Below are 15,758 nucleotides of genomic sequence, written 5' to 3'. Positions count from 1 at the left end.
TCCTCTTCTTCCCCCTCCCCCTCCCTCCTCCTCTTCTTCCTCCTCCCCCTCCTCCTCCTCTTCTTCCTCCTCCCCTCCTCCTCCTCTTCTTCCCCTCCCCCTCCTCCTCCTCCTCCTCCTCCTCTTCTTCCTCCTCTTCCTCTTCTACCTCATCCTCCTCTTCTTCCTCCTCCTCTTCCTCTTCTACCTCATCCTCCTCTTCTTCCTCCTCCCCCTCCTCCTCCTCCTCCTCTTCTTCCTCCTCTTCCTCTTCTACCTCATCCTCCTCTTCTTCCTCCTCTTCCTCTTCTACCTCCTCCTCTTCTTACTCCTCCTCCTCTTCTTCCTCCTCTTCCTCTTCTACCTCCTCCTCCTCTTCTTCCTCCTCCCCCTCCTCCTCTTCCTCCTCTTCTTCCTCCTCTTCCTCTTCTTCCTCCTCCTCCTCTTCTTCCTCCTCTTCCTCTTCTACCTCATCCTCCTCCTCTTCCTCCTCCTCCTCTTCTTCCTCCTCTTCCTCTTCTACCTCCTCCTCCTCTTCTTCCTCCTCTTCCTCTTCTACCTCCTCCTCTTCTTCCTCCTCTTCCTCTTCTACCTCCTCCTCCTCTTCTTCCTCCTCCCCCTCCTCCTCTTCCTCTTCTACCTCCTCCTCCTCTTCTTCCTCCTCTTCCTCTTCTACCTCATCCTCCTCCTCTTCCTCCTCCTCCTCCTCTTCTTCCTCCTCTTCCTCTTCTACCTCATCCTCCTCCTCTTCCTCCTCCTCCTCCTCCTCTTCTTCCTCCTCTTCCTCTTCTACCTCATCCTCCTCTTCTTCCTCCTTCCTCTTCTACCTCCTCCTCTTCTTCCTCCTCCCCCTCCTCCTCTTCCTCCTCTTCTTCCTCCTCTTCCTCTTCTACCTCCTCCTCCTCTTCTTCCTCCTCTTCCTCTTCTACCTCATCCTCCTCCTCTTCCTCCTCCTCCTCCTCTTCTTCTTCCTCCTCTTCCTCTTCTACCTCATCCTCCTCTTCTTCCTCCTCTTCCTCTTCTACCTCCTCCTCCTCTTCTTACTCCTCCTCCTCCTCCTCCTCCTCTTCTTCCTCCTCTTCCTCTTCTACCTCCTCCTCCTCTTCTTCCTCCTCTTCCTCTTCTACCTCATCCTCCTCCTCTTCCTCCTCCTCCTCTTCTTCCTCCTCCCCCTCCTCTTCTTCCTCCTCCCCCTCCTCCTCCTCTTCTTCCTCCTCTTCTTCCTCTTCCTCTTCTACCTCATCCTCCTCTTCTTCCTCCTCTTCTTCTTCTACCTCCTCCTCCTCTTCCTCCTCCTTACGTATTACCCTACTGGTCTGGATGGTGGATCTGTGATAGACTGTAGTACTATGAGTAATAGTACTGTGATAGACTGTAGTACTATGAGTAATAGTACTGTGATAGACTGTAGTACTGTGAGTAATAGTACTGTGATAGACTGTAGTACTATGAGTAATAGTACTGTGATAGACTGTAGTACTGTGAGTAATAGTACTGTGATAGACTGTAGTACTATGAGTAATAGTACTGTGATAGACTGTAGTACTGTGAGTAATAGTACTGTGATAGACTGTAGTACTATGAGTAATAGTACTGTGATAGACTGTAGTACTATGAGTAATAGTACTGTGATAGACTGTAGTACTATGAGTAATAGTACTGTGATAGACTGTAGTACTATGAGTAATAGTACTGTGATAGACTGTAGTACTGTGAGTAATAGTACTGTGATAGACTGTAGTACTATGAGTAATAGTACTGTGATAGACTGTAGTACTGTGAGTAATAGTACTGTGATAGACTGTAGTACTGTGTGAGTAATAGTACTGTGATAGACTGTAGTACTGTGTGAGTAACAGTACTGTGATAGACTGTAGTACTGTGTGAGTAACAGTACTGTGATAGACTGTAGTACTGTGTGAGTAATAGTACTGTGATAGACTGTAGTACTGTGTGAGTAATAGTACTGTGATAGACTGTAGTACTATGAGTAATAGTACTGTGATAGACTGTAGTACTGTGAGTAATAGTACTGTGATAGACTGTAGTACTGTGTGAGTAATAGTACTGTGATAGACTGTAGTACTATGAGTAATAGTACTGTGATAGACTGTAGTACTGTGAGTAATAGTACTGTGATAGACTGTAGTACTGTGTGAGTAATAGTACTGTGATAGACTGTAGTACTGTGTGAGTAATAGTACTGCGATGGACGGTGATAAACACGTGACACGTGAGACGTCATCACATGCGAACACGTCACAGTCTGCAGGGGGCGGGGTCTGCCCTGATGAAGCCCTTCTGTGATTGGCGGTGTAAGAAGAGCAGGTCTGATGTCACACCGTGTTTGGGGGAGGAGGAGTGAATTGCAGTGACACCTCCCGTCTCACTCGCGTCTCACTCTCACTCGCGTCTCACTCGCGTCTCACTCTCACTCGCGTCTCACTCCCGTCTCACTCCCGTCTCACTCCCGTCTCACTCCCGTCTCGCGGTCTCATTGATCCGGATCGATTCCCCGACGTCTCCATCGGAAGCAGCGGCGGGAGGCTCGTGCATCGGAGGCTCGTGCATCGGAAGCTCGTGCACCGGAGGCTCGTGCCGTCACAGCGGGACATCGAGACCTGCATCTTCCTCCTCTTCCTCTTCTTCATCATGTCCGGCACCAAGGAGGAGGACCGGAAAGGCTCCAGCGAGTGGCGGGAATACTTCTGGAACCCGCGAACTCACGAGCTGCTGGGCCGAACCGCCAAGAGCTGGGGTGAGTCCCGTTACCCCGGTTACCACGTTACCACGTTACCACGGTTACCCCGTTACCCTGGTACACTGACTCTAGAAGAGAAGATGTGCAGTGACTCTAGAATAGAAGATGTACAGTGACTCTAGAAGAGAAGATGTGCAGTGACTCTAGAATAGAAGATGTACAGTGACTCTAGAAGAGAAGATGTGCAGTGACTCTAGAATAGAAGATGTACAGTGACTCTAGAATAGAAGATGTGCAGTGACTCTAGAATAGAAGATGTACAGTGACTCTAGAATAGAGGATGTGCAGTGACTCTAGAAGAGAAGATGTGCAGTGACTCTAGAATAGAAGATGTGCAGTGACTCTAGAATAGAAGATGTGCAGTGACTCTAGAATAGAAGATGTACACTGACTCTAGAAAAGAGGATGTGCAGTGACTCTAGAATAGAAGATGTGCAGTGACTCTAGAATAGAAGATGTACAGTGACTCTAGAATAGAGGATGTGCAGTGACTCTAGAATAGAGGATGTGCAGTGACTCTAGAAGAGAAGATGTGCAGTGACTCTAGAATAGAAGATGTACAGTGACTCTAGAATAGAAGATGTGCAGTGACTCTAGAATAGAAGATGTGCAGTGACTCTAGAATAGAAGATGTACAGTGACTCTAGAATAGAGGATGTGCAGTGACTCTAGAATAGAGGATGTGCAGTGACTCTAGAATAGAAGATGTGCAGTGACTCTAGAATAGAAGATGTACAGTGACTCTAGAATAGAAGATGTGCAGTGACTCTAGAATAGAAGATGTGCAGTGACTCTAGAATAGAAGATGTGCAGTGACTCTAGAATAGAAGATGTACACTGACTCTAGAAAAGAGGATGTGCAGTGACTCTAGAATAGAAGATGTGCAGTGACTCTAGAATAGAAGATGTACACTGACTCTAGAAAAGAAGATGTACAGTGACTCTAGAATAGAAGATGTGCAGTGACTCTAGAATAGAAGATGTGCAGTGACTCTAGAATAGAAGATGTACAGTGACTCTAGAATAGAAGATGTGCAGTGACTCTAGAATAGAAGATGTGCAGTGACTCTAGAAAAGAGGATGTGCAGTGACTCTAGAATAGAAGATGTGCAGTGACTCTAGAATAGAAGATGTACAGTGACTCTAGAATAGAAGATGTGCAGTGACTCTAGAATAGAAGATGTGCAGTGACTCTAGAATAGAAGATGTACACTGACTCTAGAAAAGAGGATGTGCAGTGACTCTAGAATAGAAGATGTGCAGTGACTCTAGAATAGAAGATGTACACTGACTCTAGAAAAGAAGATGTACAGTGACTCTAGAATAGAAGATGTGCAGTGACTCTAGAATAGAAGATGTGCAGTGACTCTAGAATAGAAGATGTACAGTGACTCTAGAATAGAAGATGTGCAGTGACTCTAGAATAGAAGATGTGCAGTGACTCTAGAAAAGAGGATGTGCAGTGACTCTAGAATAGAAGATGTGCAGTGACTCTAGAATAGAAGATGTACACTGACTCTAGAAAAGAGGATGTGCAGTGACTCTAGAAGAGAAGATGTGCAGTGACTCTAGAATAGAAGATGTACAGTGACTCTTGAATAGAGGATGTGCAGTGACTCTAGAATAGAGGATGTGCAGTGACTCTAGAATAGAGGATGTGCAGTGACTCTAGAAGAGAAGATGTGCAGTGACTCTAGAAGAAAAGATGTACAGTGACTCTAGAATAGAGGATGTGCAGTAACTCTAGAAGAGAAGATGTGCAGTGACTCTAGAAGAAAAGATGTACAGTGACTCTAGAATAGAGGATGTGCAGTGACTCTAGAAGAGAAGAAGGAACCAGTCGGAACCATTACCTGTAGGAATACCTGCAGGAACCGGTTACCTGTAGGAACCATTACCTGTAGGAACCAGTTACCTGTAGGAATACTTGTAGGAACCATTACCTGTAGGAACCATTACCTGTAGGAATACTTGTAGGAACCATTACCTGTAGGAACCATTACCTGTAGGAATACTTGTAGGAACCATTACCTGTAGGAGCACTTGTAGGAACCAGTTACCTGTAGGAACCATTACCTGTAGGAAAACTTGTAGGAACCATTACCTGTAGGAACCATTACCTGTAGGAATACTTGTAGGAACCATTACCTGTAGGAACCATTACCTGTAGGAATACTTGTAGGAACCATTACCTGTAGGAATACTTGTAGGAACCATTACCTGTAGGAATACTTGTAGGAACCATTACCTGTAGGAACCATTACCTGTAGGAATACTTGTAGGAACCATTACCTGTAGGAGCACTTGTAGGAACCAGTTACCTGTAGGAACCATTACCTGTAGGAAAACTTGTAGGAACCATTACCTGTAGGAACCATTACCTGTAGGAATACTTGTAGGAACCATTACCTGTAGGAATACTTGTAGGAACCATTACCTGTAGGAACACTTGTAGGAACCAGTTACCTGTAGGAACCATTACCTGTAGGAATACTTGTAGGAACCATTACCTGTAGGAATACTTGTAGTAACCATTACCTGTAGGAATACTTGTAGGAACCATTACCTGTAGGAATAATTACATGTACGAACAGTCTTGATAATGTCAGTGATTTAAAACAACCTCTCAGTGTTCCACTCATCTGAAGTCTGTTCTTGCTTTACATAACTACACTCTGATGACGTCATATTTCCCATCATGCACCAGGGCAGTGAATGTTTGGCCTTGATAGAGACTGAAGGACAGACACACACACTTTCACACACTGATGCACTTACACAATAAACTGAACTAAACGACATCAGAAAGGCGCATTACTGTGTGTGTGTGGGTGTGTCTGTGTGTGTGTGTGTGTGTGTCTGTGTGTGAGTGTGTGTGTGTGAGTCTGTGTGTGTGTGTGTGTATGTGTGTGTGTGTGTGTGTGTGTGTGTGTGTACGTGTGTGTGTGTGCATGTGCGTGTTAATTTGTATTAAGCAGACAGACGAGGTTGATTGGACTGTAATATATCCACACACACACATGTTGGTAGTTGTACTTGTGAGGACCCTGATTGACATCTTAAAGGAACAGTACAAATATTTGAATAAATTGGATGTGTGATAGACAAATCGCTTTAGAATAGAAGATGTACAGTGACTCTAGAATAGAAGATGTTTAGTCACTCTAGAATAGAAGATGTAGAGTGACTCTAGAATAGAAGATGTAGAGTGACTCTAGAATAGACAATGTAGAGTGACTCTAGAATAGAAGATGTGCAGTGACTCTAGAATAGAAGATGTTTAGTCACTCTAGAATAGAAGATGTAGTGACTCTAGAATAGAAGATGTGACTCTAGAATAGAAGATGTAGTGACTCTAGAATAGAAGAAGTGACTCTAGAATAGAAGATGTTTAGTCACTCTAGAATAGAAGATGTAGTGACTCTAGAATAGAAGAAGTGACTCTAGAATAGAAGATGTAGTGACTCTAGAATAGAAGAAGTGACTCTAGAATAGAAGATGTTTAGTCACTCTAGAATAGAAGATGTAGTGACTCTAGAATAGAAGATGTGACTCTAGAATAGAAGATGTAGTGACTCTAGAATAGAAGAAGTGACTCTAGAATAGAAGATGTTTAGTCACTCTAGAATAGAAGATGTAGTGACTCTAGAATAGAAGAAGTGACTCTAGAATAGAAGATGTAGTGACTCTAGAATAGAAGAAGTGACTCTAGAATAGAAGATGTAGTGACTCTAGAATAGAAGAAGTGACTCTAGAATAGAAGATGTTTAGTCACTCTAGAATAGAAGATGTAGTGACTCTAGAATAGAAGAAGTGACTCTAAAATAGAAGATGTAGTGACTCTAGAATAGAAGAAGTGACTTTAGAATGGAAGATGTAGAACTGTAAACTGATTGCTGTTAATGCAAATATAAAGTGACCAATAAGAAGAGGAGAAAAAGAGAGCGGTTCAGACTGAGAGATTATACCATCCCCCTGTCCCCAACACACAATGGATGTAGGTCAGCAGGGGGCGGGGCTAAACTCCAGAGGATTATAAAGATGATATTCAGAGCAGAGGAGGGGGAGGATGTAAAGTATAATAATCCCTCCCCCGTTGTCTCCCCCTGCAGGCCTGATCCTGCTCTTCTACCTGATCTTCTACCTGTTTCTGGCGGGCATGTTTGTTCTCACCATGTACATCATGCTGCTGACGCTCGATGACTACAAACCTACCTGGCAGGACCGTCTGGTCACTCCAGGTAACAAAAACAAACACGCAAAGTCTTGTTTGTGTATTTCAGGGATGCTGATTGCTAGTTAACGAGCCTCAGCCTGTGATTGGTTAATGAGGACATATGTGTTCATGTTTCAGGGATGATGATTCGTCCAAAGGGCGATCAGCTGGAGATCACTTACTCTGTCTCAGAAGCGGAGAGCTGGGACGGTTTCGTCCACAACCTCAACCGCTTCCTGTCTCGTAAGATTCATGTTCATTAATCTTAATATTTTATGAAGTGATGTAATCACTCGTTACATATATTCATGAGATAGCTCTCTAGTGGGGTAATATGGTACTATAAGCTTTCTAGTGGGGTAATATGGTACTATGAACTCTCTTGTGGGGTAATATGGTACTATAAGCTCTCTAGTGGGGTAATATGGTACTATAAGCTTTCTAGTGGGGTAATATGGTACTATAAGCTCTCTAGTGGGGTAATATGGTACTATGAGCTCTCTAGTGGGGTAATATGGTACTATGAGCTCTCTTGTGGGGTAATATGGTACTATAAGCTCTCTAGTGGGGTAATATGGTACTATAAGCTTTCTAGTGGGGTAATATGGTACTATAAGCTCTCTAGTGGGGTAATATGGTACTATAAGCTTTCTAGTGGGGTAATATGGTACTATGAGCTCTCTAGTGGGGTAATATGGTACTATGAGCTCTCTAGTGGGGTAATATGGTACTATGAGCTCTCTAGTGGGGTAATATGGTTTATGGTAATAATATTTTAACCTGTAAAACTCTACCCCGGTCTGTCTGTCTGTCTGCCTGTCTGTCCGTCTGTCTTCAGCGTACAACGACAGCTATCAGGTTCAGACCAACGATAACTGCTCTCCAGATCAATTCTTCATTCAAGAGGACAGTGGAGAGGTATTCCTGTCTTTCTGTCTACCCACCTGCCTCTCTGCCTGCCCGCCTCACCCTCCACCTGCCTGTCTGACTCTTCACCTGCCTGTCTCTCTGCCTTATTCTCTCACCCTCCACCTATCTGTCACTCCACCTGCCTGTCTCTCTGCCTTCCTGTCTCACCCTCCACCTGCCAGTCTCTGATTGCCTGTCTCTCTCTCCACCTGCCCTTCTCATCCCCACCTGTCTGTCTCACCCTCTGCCTTCTTGTCTCACCTTCCACCTAACCGTCTCACTCTCCTCCTGCCTGTCTGTCTGCAGGTCAGGAACAATCCCAAACGCTCCTGCCAGTTTAATCGGACGATGTTGGAGGAGTGTTCAGGGATTTCGGATCGTTTCTATGGTTACAGCAGAGGTCAGCCCTGCATCCTCATCAAACTGAACCGGGTACGTTCATCGTCATTAAGCAGAGAGTTTAAAAACAAATTAAAGATTACTTTACTTATAAATGAGGTTCAGTGTTGTAAGTGTTGCATTACATTTCATTGAGCTGATGCTTTTATCCAAAGCGACTTACATGTTTGCTCTGTACACCGTAGACACAGCAACGGGGATCAATTAGGGGTTAAGTGTCTTGCTCAAGGACAGGGTGACGGGGACTGGCAGGGCCTGGGCGCGAGCCACCAACCCTCTGATTGAAAGACGGGCGTGCTAACCACTTATCCACAGACGCCCCTGTCGTTGTTATGGTTGTAAGAGTTGTAGTGGTTGTAGAGGTTCAATTCAGTTTATTTTATATAGCCCAACATCACAAATACAGGTTATCCTCGGAGGGCTTTACAATCTGTAACATAACATCCTGTCCCGGGACCTCACATCGGATCAGTAAAAACTCCTCAAATAAAAATAGTAAAAACCCTTTCACAGGGAAAAAGGGGAAGAAACCTGAGGGAGAGCAACAGAGGAGGATCCCTCTCCTGGATGGACAGAAGCAATAGATGTCATGTGACAAGAATGAACAACGTAACAGAGTTACAGCACATTACATGAATATGACAGAAATTAATCATATAATGAGTAGTATGCATGGTCCATGATCCAGATAGCCACGATCCATTAAGCAGAAGGAGGTAGAGAGGAGGGGCATCAGCAGGGCCATGGCAGCTGGCAGGACCGGTTCCAGGCCGGTTCCATCAGCAAGAGACAATTATTTATCCAGAAGGAGAGAAAGAAGAGGAGAAGAGGAGAGGAGGAGCGAAAGAGGAAGAGAAGGAGAGGAGGAGCACATTGTATCCTAAGATGTCCCCCAGCAGTCTAGGCCTATAGCAGCATATCTAGGGGCTGGACCAGGTAAACCTGAGCCAGCCCTAACTATAAGCCTGAAACAGCCCTAACTATAAGCCTGAAACAGCCCTAACTATAAGCGCTATCAAAGAGGAAAGTCTTAAGTCTACTCTTAAATGAGGTGACTGTCTGTCCCCCGGACTGAAAGTGGAAGCTGATTCCACAGAAGAGGAGCCCGATAACTGAAAGCTCTAGACCCCAACCTACTTTTTAACACTCTGGTAACCACAAGTAACCCTGCAATCAGTGAGCGTAATGCTCTAGTGGGGTAATATGGCACTATAAGGTCCTTAAGATATGATGGTGCATCACCAGTGTTGTAGTGGTGCATCACCCGTGTTGTAGTGGTTGTAAGAGTTGTAGTGGTTGCAAGAGTTGTAGTGGTTGTAGTGGTTGTAAGAGTTGTAAGGGTTGTAAGGGTTGTAAGGGTTGTAGTGGTTGTAAGAGTTGTAGTAGTTGTAAGGGTTGTACTGGTTGTAGTGGTTGTAAGGGTTGTAAGGGTTGTAGTGGTTGTAAGAGTTGTAGTGGTTGTAGTGGTTGTAAGGGTTGTACTGGTTGTAAGGGTTGTAGTGGTTGCAAGAGTTGTAGTGGTTGTAAGAGTTGTAGTGGTTGTAGTGGTTGTAGTGGTTGTATGGGTTGTAGAGGTTGTAGTGGTTGTAGAGGTTGTAGTGGTTGTAGTAGTTGTAAGAGTTGTAGAGGTTGTAGTGGTTGTAGTAGTTGTAAGAGTTGTAGTAGTTGTAAGGGTTGTAGTGGTTGTAGTGGTTGTAGAGGTTGCAGTGGTTGTAGAGGTTGTAGTGGTTGTAAGAGTTGTAGTGGTTGTAGTGGTTGTAGAGGTTGTAGTAGTTGTAAGGGTTGTAGTGGTTGTAGTGGTTGTAGTAGTTGTAGAGGTTGTAAGAGTTGTAGTGGTTGTAAGGGTTGTAGTGGTTGTAGTGGTTGTATGGGTTGTAGAGGTTGTAGTGGTTGTAGTAGTTGTAAGAGTTGTAGTGGTTGTAAGAGTTGTAGTGGTTGTAGTGGTTGTATGGGTTGTAGAGGTTGTAGTGGTTGTAAGAGTTGTAGTGGTTGTAAGAGTTGTAGTGGTTGTAAGAGTTGTAGTGGTTGTAGTGGTTGTATGGGTTGTAGAGGTTGTAAGAGTTGTAGTGGTTGTAGTGGTTTTAAGAGTTGTAGTGGTTGTAGTGGTTGTATGGGTTGTAGAGGTTGTAGTGGTTGTAGTAGTTGTAAGAGTTGTAGTAGTTGTAAGGGTTGTAGTGGTTGTAGTGGTTGTATGGGTTGTAGAGGTTGTAGTGGTTGTAGTGGTTGTAAGAGTTGTAGTAGTTGTAAGAGTTGTAGTGGTTGTAGTGGTTGTAAGAGTTGTAGTGGTTGTAAGAGTTGTAGTAGTTGTAAGGGTTGTAGTGGTTGTAGTGGTTGTAAGAGTTGTAGTGGTTGTAAGAGTTATAGTGGTTGTAGTGGTTGTAAGAGTTGTATGGGTTGTAGAGGTTGTAAGAGTTGTAGTGGTTGTAAGAGTTGTAGTGGTTGTAGTGGTTGTATGGGTTGTAGAGGTTGTAGTGGTTGTAGTGGTTGTAAGAGTTGTAGTGGTTGTATGGGTTGTAGAGGTTGTAGTGGTTGTATGGGTTGTAGAGGTTGTAGTGGTTGTAGTGGTTGTAAGAGTTGTAGTGGTTGTATGGGTTGTAGAGGTTGTAGTGGTTGTATGGGTTGTAGAGGTTGTAGTGGTTGTATGGGTTGAAGAGGTTGTAGTGGTTGTAGTGGTTGTAAGAGTTGTAGTGGTTGTATGGGTTGTAGAGGTTGTAGTGGTTGTATGGGTTGTAGAGGTTGTAGTGGTTGTAGTGGTTGTAGAGGTTGTAGTGGTTGTAAGAGTTGTAGTGGTTGTAAGAGTTGTAGTGGTTGTAAGGGTTGTAAGAGTTGTAGTGGTTGTAGTGGTTGTAAGGGTTGTAGTGGTTGTAGTGGTTGTAAGAGTTGTAGTAGTTGTAAGAGTTGTAGTGGTTGTATGGGTTGTAGAGGTTGTAGTGGTTGTAGTGGTTGTAAGAGTTGTAGTAGTTGTAAGAGTTGTAGTGGTTGTAAGAGTTGTAGTGGTTGTAAGAGTTGTAGTAGTTGTAAGAGTTGTAGTGGTTGTAAGAGTTGTAGTGGTTGTAGTGGTTGTATGGGTTGTAGAGGTTGTAGTGGTTGTAAGAGTTGTAGTGGTTGTAAGAGTTGTAGTGGTTGTAAGAGTTGTAGTGGTTGTAGAGGTCGTTGTAGTTGTAGAGGTTGTAAGAGTTGTAGAGGTTGTAGCTGTTGTAAGAGTTGTAGTAGTTGTAAGAGTTGTAGTGGTTGTAGAGGTTGTAGTGGTTGTAAGAGTTGTAGTAGTTGTAAGAGTTGTAGTAGTTGTAAGAGTTGTAGTAGTTGTAAGAGTTGTAGTAGTTGTAAGAGTTGTAGTGGTTGTAGAGGTTGTTGTAGTTGTAGAGGTTGTAAGAGTTGTAGTGGTTGTAGTGGTTGTAGTGGTTGTAGTGGTTGTATGGGTTGTAGTGGTTGTATGGGTTGTAGAGGTTGTAGTGGTTGTAGTGGTTGTAGTGGTTGTAGTAGTTGTAAGAGTTGTAGTGGTTGTAGAGGTTGTTGTAGTTGTAGAGGTTGTAAGAGTTGTAGTGGTTGTAGAGGTTGTTGTAGTTGTAGAGGTTGTAAGAGTTGTAGTGGTTGTAGAGGTTGTAGCTGTTGTAAGGGTTGTAGTGGTTGTAAGGGAATATCTGCCGAATGCCCCTCATTTAGAATGGGCCAAATGTTCCAAATTGCCAAAAGTAACTACAGTGGCATTGTTTTTGACATTTGGGACAAACGGGACATTGTGCCTTTTGGGAAATAAAGGGACATTGGGCAAATGTAATGTCGTTTGGGGTACCCAAGTGTACCGAGGTGGAAAATCCACTGCGGGGCGATCTCGACCAACAGATGGATTATAGGGACAGATGAGAACTTTTGTGTTATCAGGAGTCAAATTGAAAAGGTTATGCTCAACTTTTTAAAAAACATGAAAATGGGTGGGACAAGTGCAGAATGGGCGTGTCTGGGTACAGGAAAGGCTGTTTGGGGCCATTTGGGCCATTTGTGTCAAACCTTCCTTTAATCATCTGAAAGTCCTTAAGGCTCCTGGAAATCCTTGAATAACCTTGAAATTGTTGGAAATTGGTCATTTTTTCATGACTAATATTTTAAATGAAACGTGGTGAACACCAGAAGACTCTCTTCAAGGATCAGTTGGTTTTAACTCACTAGCATGCTGCTACCAGAACTTAGCTTTCTAGAGGGTCTACAGACTTGTGCTGTATTGAACCACAGACATTAAAATCACTGAACTCTCCTGACCTGTCTGTCTCTCCAGGTGATCGGTATGTTGCCGGGGAAGGACGGCCAGTCTCCTTATGTCACCTGTGGAGCCAAGGTCTGAACCTGTCTGTCTGTCTGTCTGTCTCTCATCTGCTGTCTCCATTTGTTCACCCTTCCATCATCAGAGGTACAGAATGGAGAAAGATGAGTGGGTAAGAACAGAGTTACAATGTAGAACCACTGAGTTACAACATAGAACCACAGAGTTACAACATAGAACCACTGAGTTACAACGTAGAATCACAGAGTTACAACATAGAATCACAGAGTTACAACATAGAATCACTGAGTTACAACATAGAACCACTGAGTTACAACATAGAATCACAGAGTTACAACGTAGAATCACAGAGTTACAACATAGAATCACTGAGTTACAACATAGAATCACTGAGTTACAACATAGAATCACAGAGTTACAACATAGAATCACTGAGTTACAACATAGAATCACTGAGTTACAACATAGAATCACAGAGTTACAACATAGAATCACAGAGTTACAACGTAGAATCACTGAGTTACAACATAGAATCACAGAGTTACAACATAGAATCACTGAGTTACAACATAGAACCACTGAGTTACAACATAGAATCACAGAGTTACAACGTAGAATCACAGAGTTACAACATAGAATCACAGAGTTACAACGTAGAACTACTGAGTTACAACATAGAATCACAGAGTTACAACGTAGAACCACTGAGTTACAACATAGAATCACAGAGTTACAACGTAGAACTACTGAGTTACAACATAGAACCACTGAGTTACAACGTAGAACCACTGAGTTACAACATAGAATCACAGAGTTACAACGTAGAACCACTGAGTTACAACATAGAATCACAGAGTTACAACGTAGAACCACTGAGTTACAACATAGAATCACAGAGTTACAACGTAGAACCACTGAGTTACAACATAGAATCACAGAGTTACAACGTAGAACTACTGAGTTACAACGTAGAACCACTGAGTTACAACATAGAATCACAGAGTTACAACGTAGAACTACTGAGTTACAACATAGAATCACAGAGTTACAACGTAGAACCACTGAGTTACAACATCGAATCACAGAGTTACAACGTAGAACTACTGAGTTACAACATAGAATCACAGAGTTACAACGTAGAACTACTGAGTTACAACATAGAATCACAGAGTTACAACGTAGAACCACTGAGTTACAACATCGAATCACAGAGTTACAACGTAGAACTACTGAGTTACAACATAGAACCACAGAGTTACAACATAGAACCACTGAGTTACAACATAGAATCACTGAGTTACAACGTAGAATCACAGAGTTACAACATAGAATCACAGAGTTACAACGTAGAACCACTGAGTTACAACGTAGAACTACTGAGTTACAACGTAGAACCACTGAGTTAAAACATAGAATCACAGAGTTACAACGTAGAATCACAGAGTTACAACGTAGAATCACAGAGTTACAACGTAGAACTACTGAGTTACAACGTAGAACCACTGAGTTACAACATAGAATCACAGAGTTACAACATAGAATCACAGAGTTACAATGTAGAACTACTGAGTTACAACGTAGAACCACTGAGTTACAACATAGAATCACAGAGTTACAACATAGAATCACAGAGTTACAACGTAGAACCACTGAGTTACAACATAGAACCACAGAGTTACAACATAGAATCACAGAGTTACAATGTAGAACTACTGAGTTACAACGTAGAACCACTGAGTTACAACATAGAATCACAGAGTTACAACGTAGAACTACTGAGTTACAACATAGAACCACAGAGTTACAACATAGAACCACTGAGTTACAACATAGAATCACAGAGTTACAACGTAGAATCACAGAGTTACAACGTAGAACCACTGAGTTACAACATAGAATCACAGAGTTACAACATAGAACCACTGAGATACAACGTAGAACCACTGAGTTACAACGTAGAACCACTGAGTTACAACATAGAAACACAGAGTTACAACATATAATCACAGAGTTACAACATAGAATCACAGAGTTACAACGTAGAACCACTGAGTTACAACATAGAAACACAAAGTTACAACATAGAATCACAGAGTTACAACGTAGAACCACTGAGTTACAACATAGAAACACAGAGTTACAACATAGAATCACAGAGTTACAACATAGAATCACAGAGTTACAACGTAGAACCACTGAGTTACAACATAGAATCACAGAGTTACAACATAGAATCACAGAGTTACAACGTAGAACCACTGAGTTACAACATAGAATCACAGAGTTACAACATAGAATCACAGAGTTACAACGTAGAACCACTGAGTTACAACGTAGAATCACAGAGTTACAACGTAGAACCACTGAGTTACAACATAGAATCACAGAGTTACAACATAGAACCACTGAGTTACAACGTAGAACCACTGAGTTACAATGTAGAACCACTGAGTTACAACATAGAAACACAGAGTTACAACATATAATCACAGAGTTACAACATAGAATCACAGAGTTACAACGTAGAACCACTGAGTTACAACATAGAATCACAGAGTTACAACGTAGAATCACAGAGTTACAACGTAGAACTACTGAGTTACAACGTAGAACCACTGAGTTACAACATAGAATCACAGAGTTACAACGTAGAATCACAGAGTTACAACATAGAATCACAGAGTTACAATGTAGAACTACTGAGTTACAACGTAGAACCACTGAGTTACAACATAGAATCACAGAGTTACAACGTAGAACCACTGAGTTACAACATAGAACCACAGAGTTACAACATAGAATCACAGAGTTACAATGTAGAACTACTGAGTTACAACGTAGAACCACTGAGTTACAACATAGAATCACAGAGTTACAACGTAGAACTACTGAGTTACAACATAGAACCACAGAGTTACAACATAGAACCACTGAGTTACAACATAGAATCACAGAGTTACAACGTAGAATCACAGAGTTACAACGTAGAACCACTGAGTTACAACATAGAATCACAGAGTTACAACATAGAACCACTGAGTTACAACGTAGAACCACTGAGTTACAACGTAGAACCACTGAGTTACAACATAGAAACACAGAGTTACAACATATAATCACAGAGTTACAACATAGAATCACAGAGTTACAACGTAGAACCACTGAGTTACAACATAGAAACACAAAGTTACAACATAGAATCACAGAGTTACAAC

At 42.5% G+C, this 15,758-nt stretch overlaps 1 protein-coding gene across 1 annotated transcript in view; it reads left to right on the top strand.

Annotated features, from left to right (window-relative positions):
- Positions 1 to 2,631: 2,631 nt before the first annotated feature.
- atp1b2a (ATPase Na+/K+ transporting subunit beta 2a) overlaps positions 2,632 to 15,758 on the top strand; it is a gene marked incomplete at both ends in the record, with an annotated part of 16,131 nt that continues 3,004 nt past the window's right edge. The window contains 7 exons of the mRNA XM_079215384.1: positions 2,632 to 2,737; positions 6,853 to 6,981; positions 7,095 to 7,199; positions 7,795 to 7,874; positions 8,172 to 8,297; positions 12,538 to 12,597; positions 12,668 to 12,694. Coding sequence (XP_079071510.1) covers positions 2,632 to 2,737; positions 6,853 to 6,981; positions 7,095 to 7,199; positions 7,795 to 7,874; positions 8,172 to 8,297; positions 12,538 to 12,597; positions 12,668 to 12,694 — 633 coding nt within the window. The remainder of the gene's footprint in view (positions 2,738 to 6,852; positions 6,982 to 7,094; positions 7,200 to 7,794; positions 7,875 to 8,171; positions 8,298 to 12,537; positions 12,598 to 12,667; positions 12,695 to 15,758) is intronic.

Source organism: Taurulus bubalis (genome assembly GCF_910589615.1).
Source record: "Taurulus bubalis genome assembly, chromosome: 3".
Taxonomy (NCBI): domain Eukaryota; kingdom Metazoa; phylum Chordata; class Actinopteri; order Perciformes; family Cottidae; genus Taurulus; species Taurulus bubalis.
Note: the sequence above shows the minus strand (reverse complement) of the source record. Positions and strands in the feature narration are given on the sequence as shown.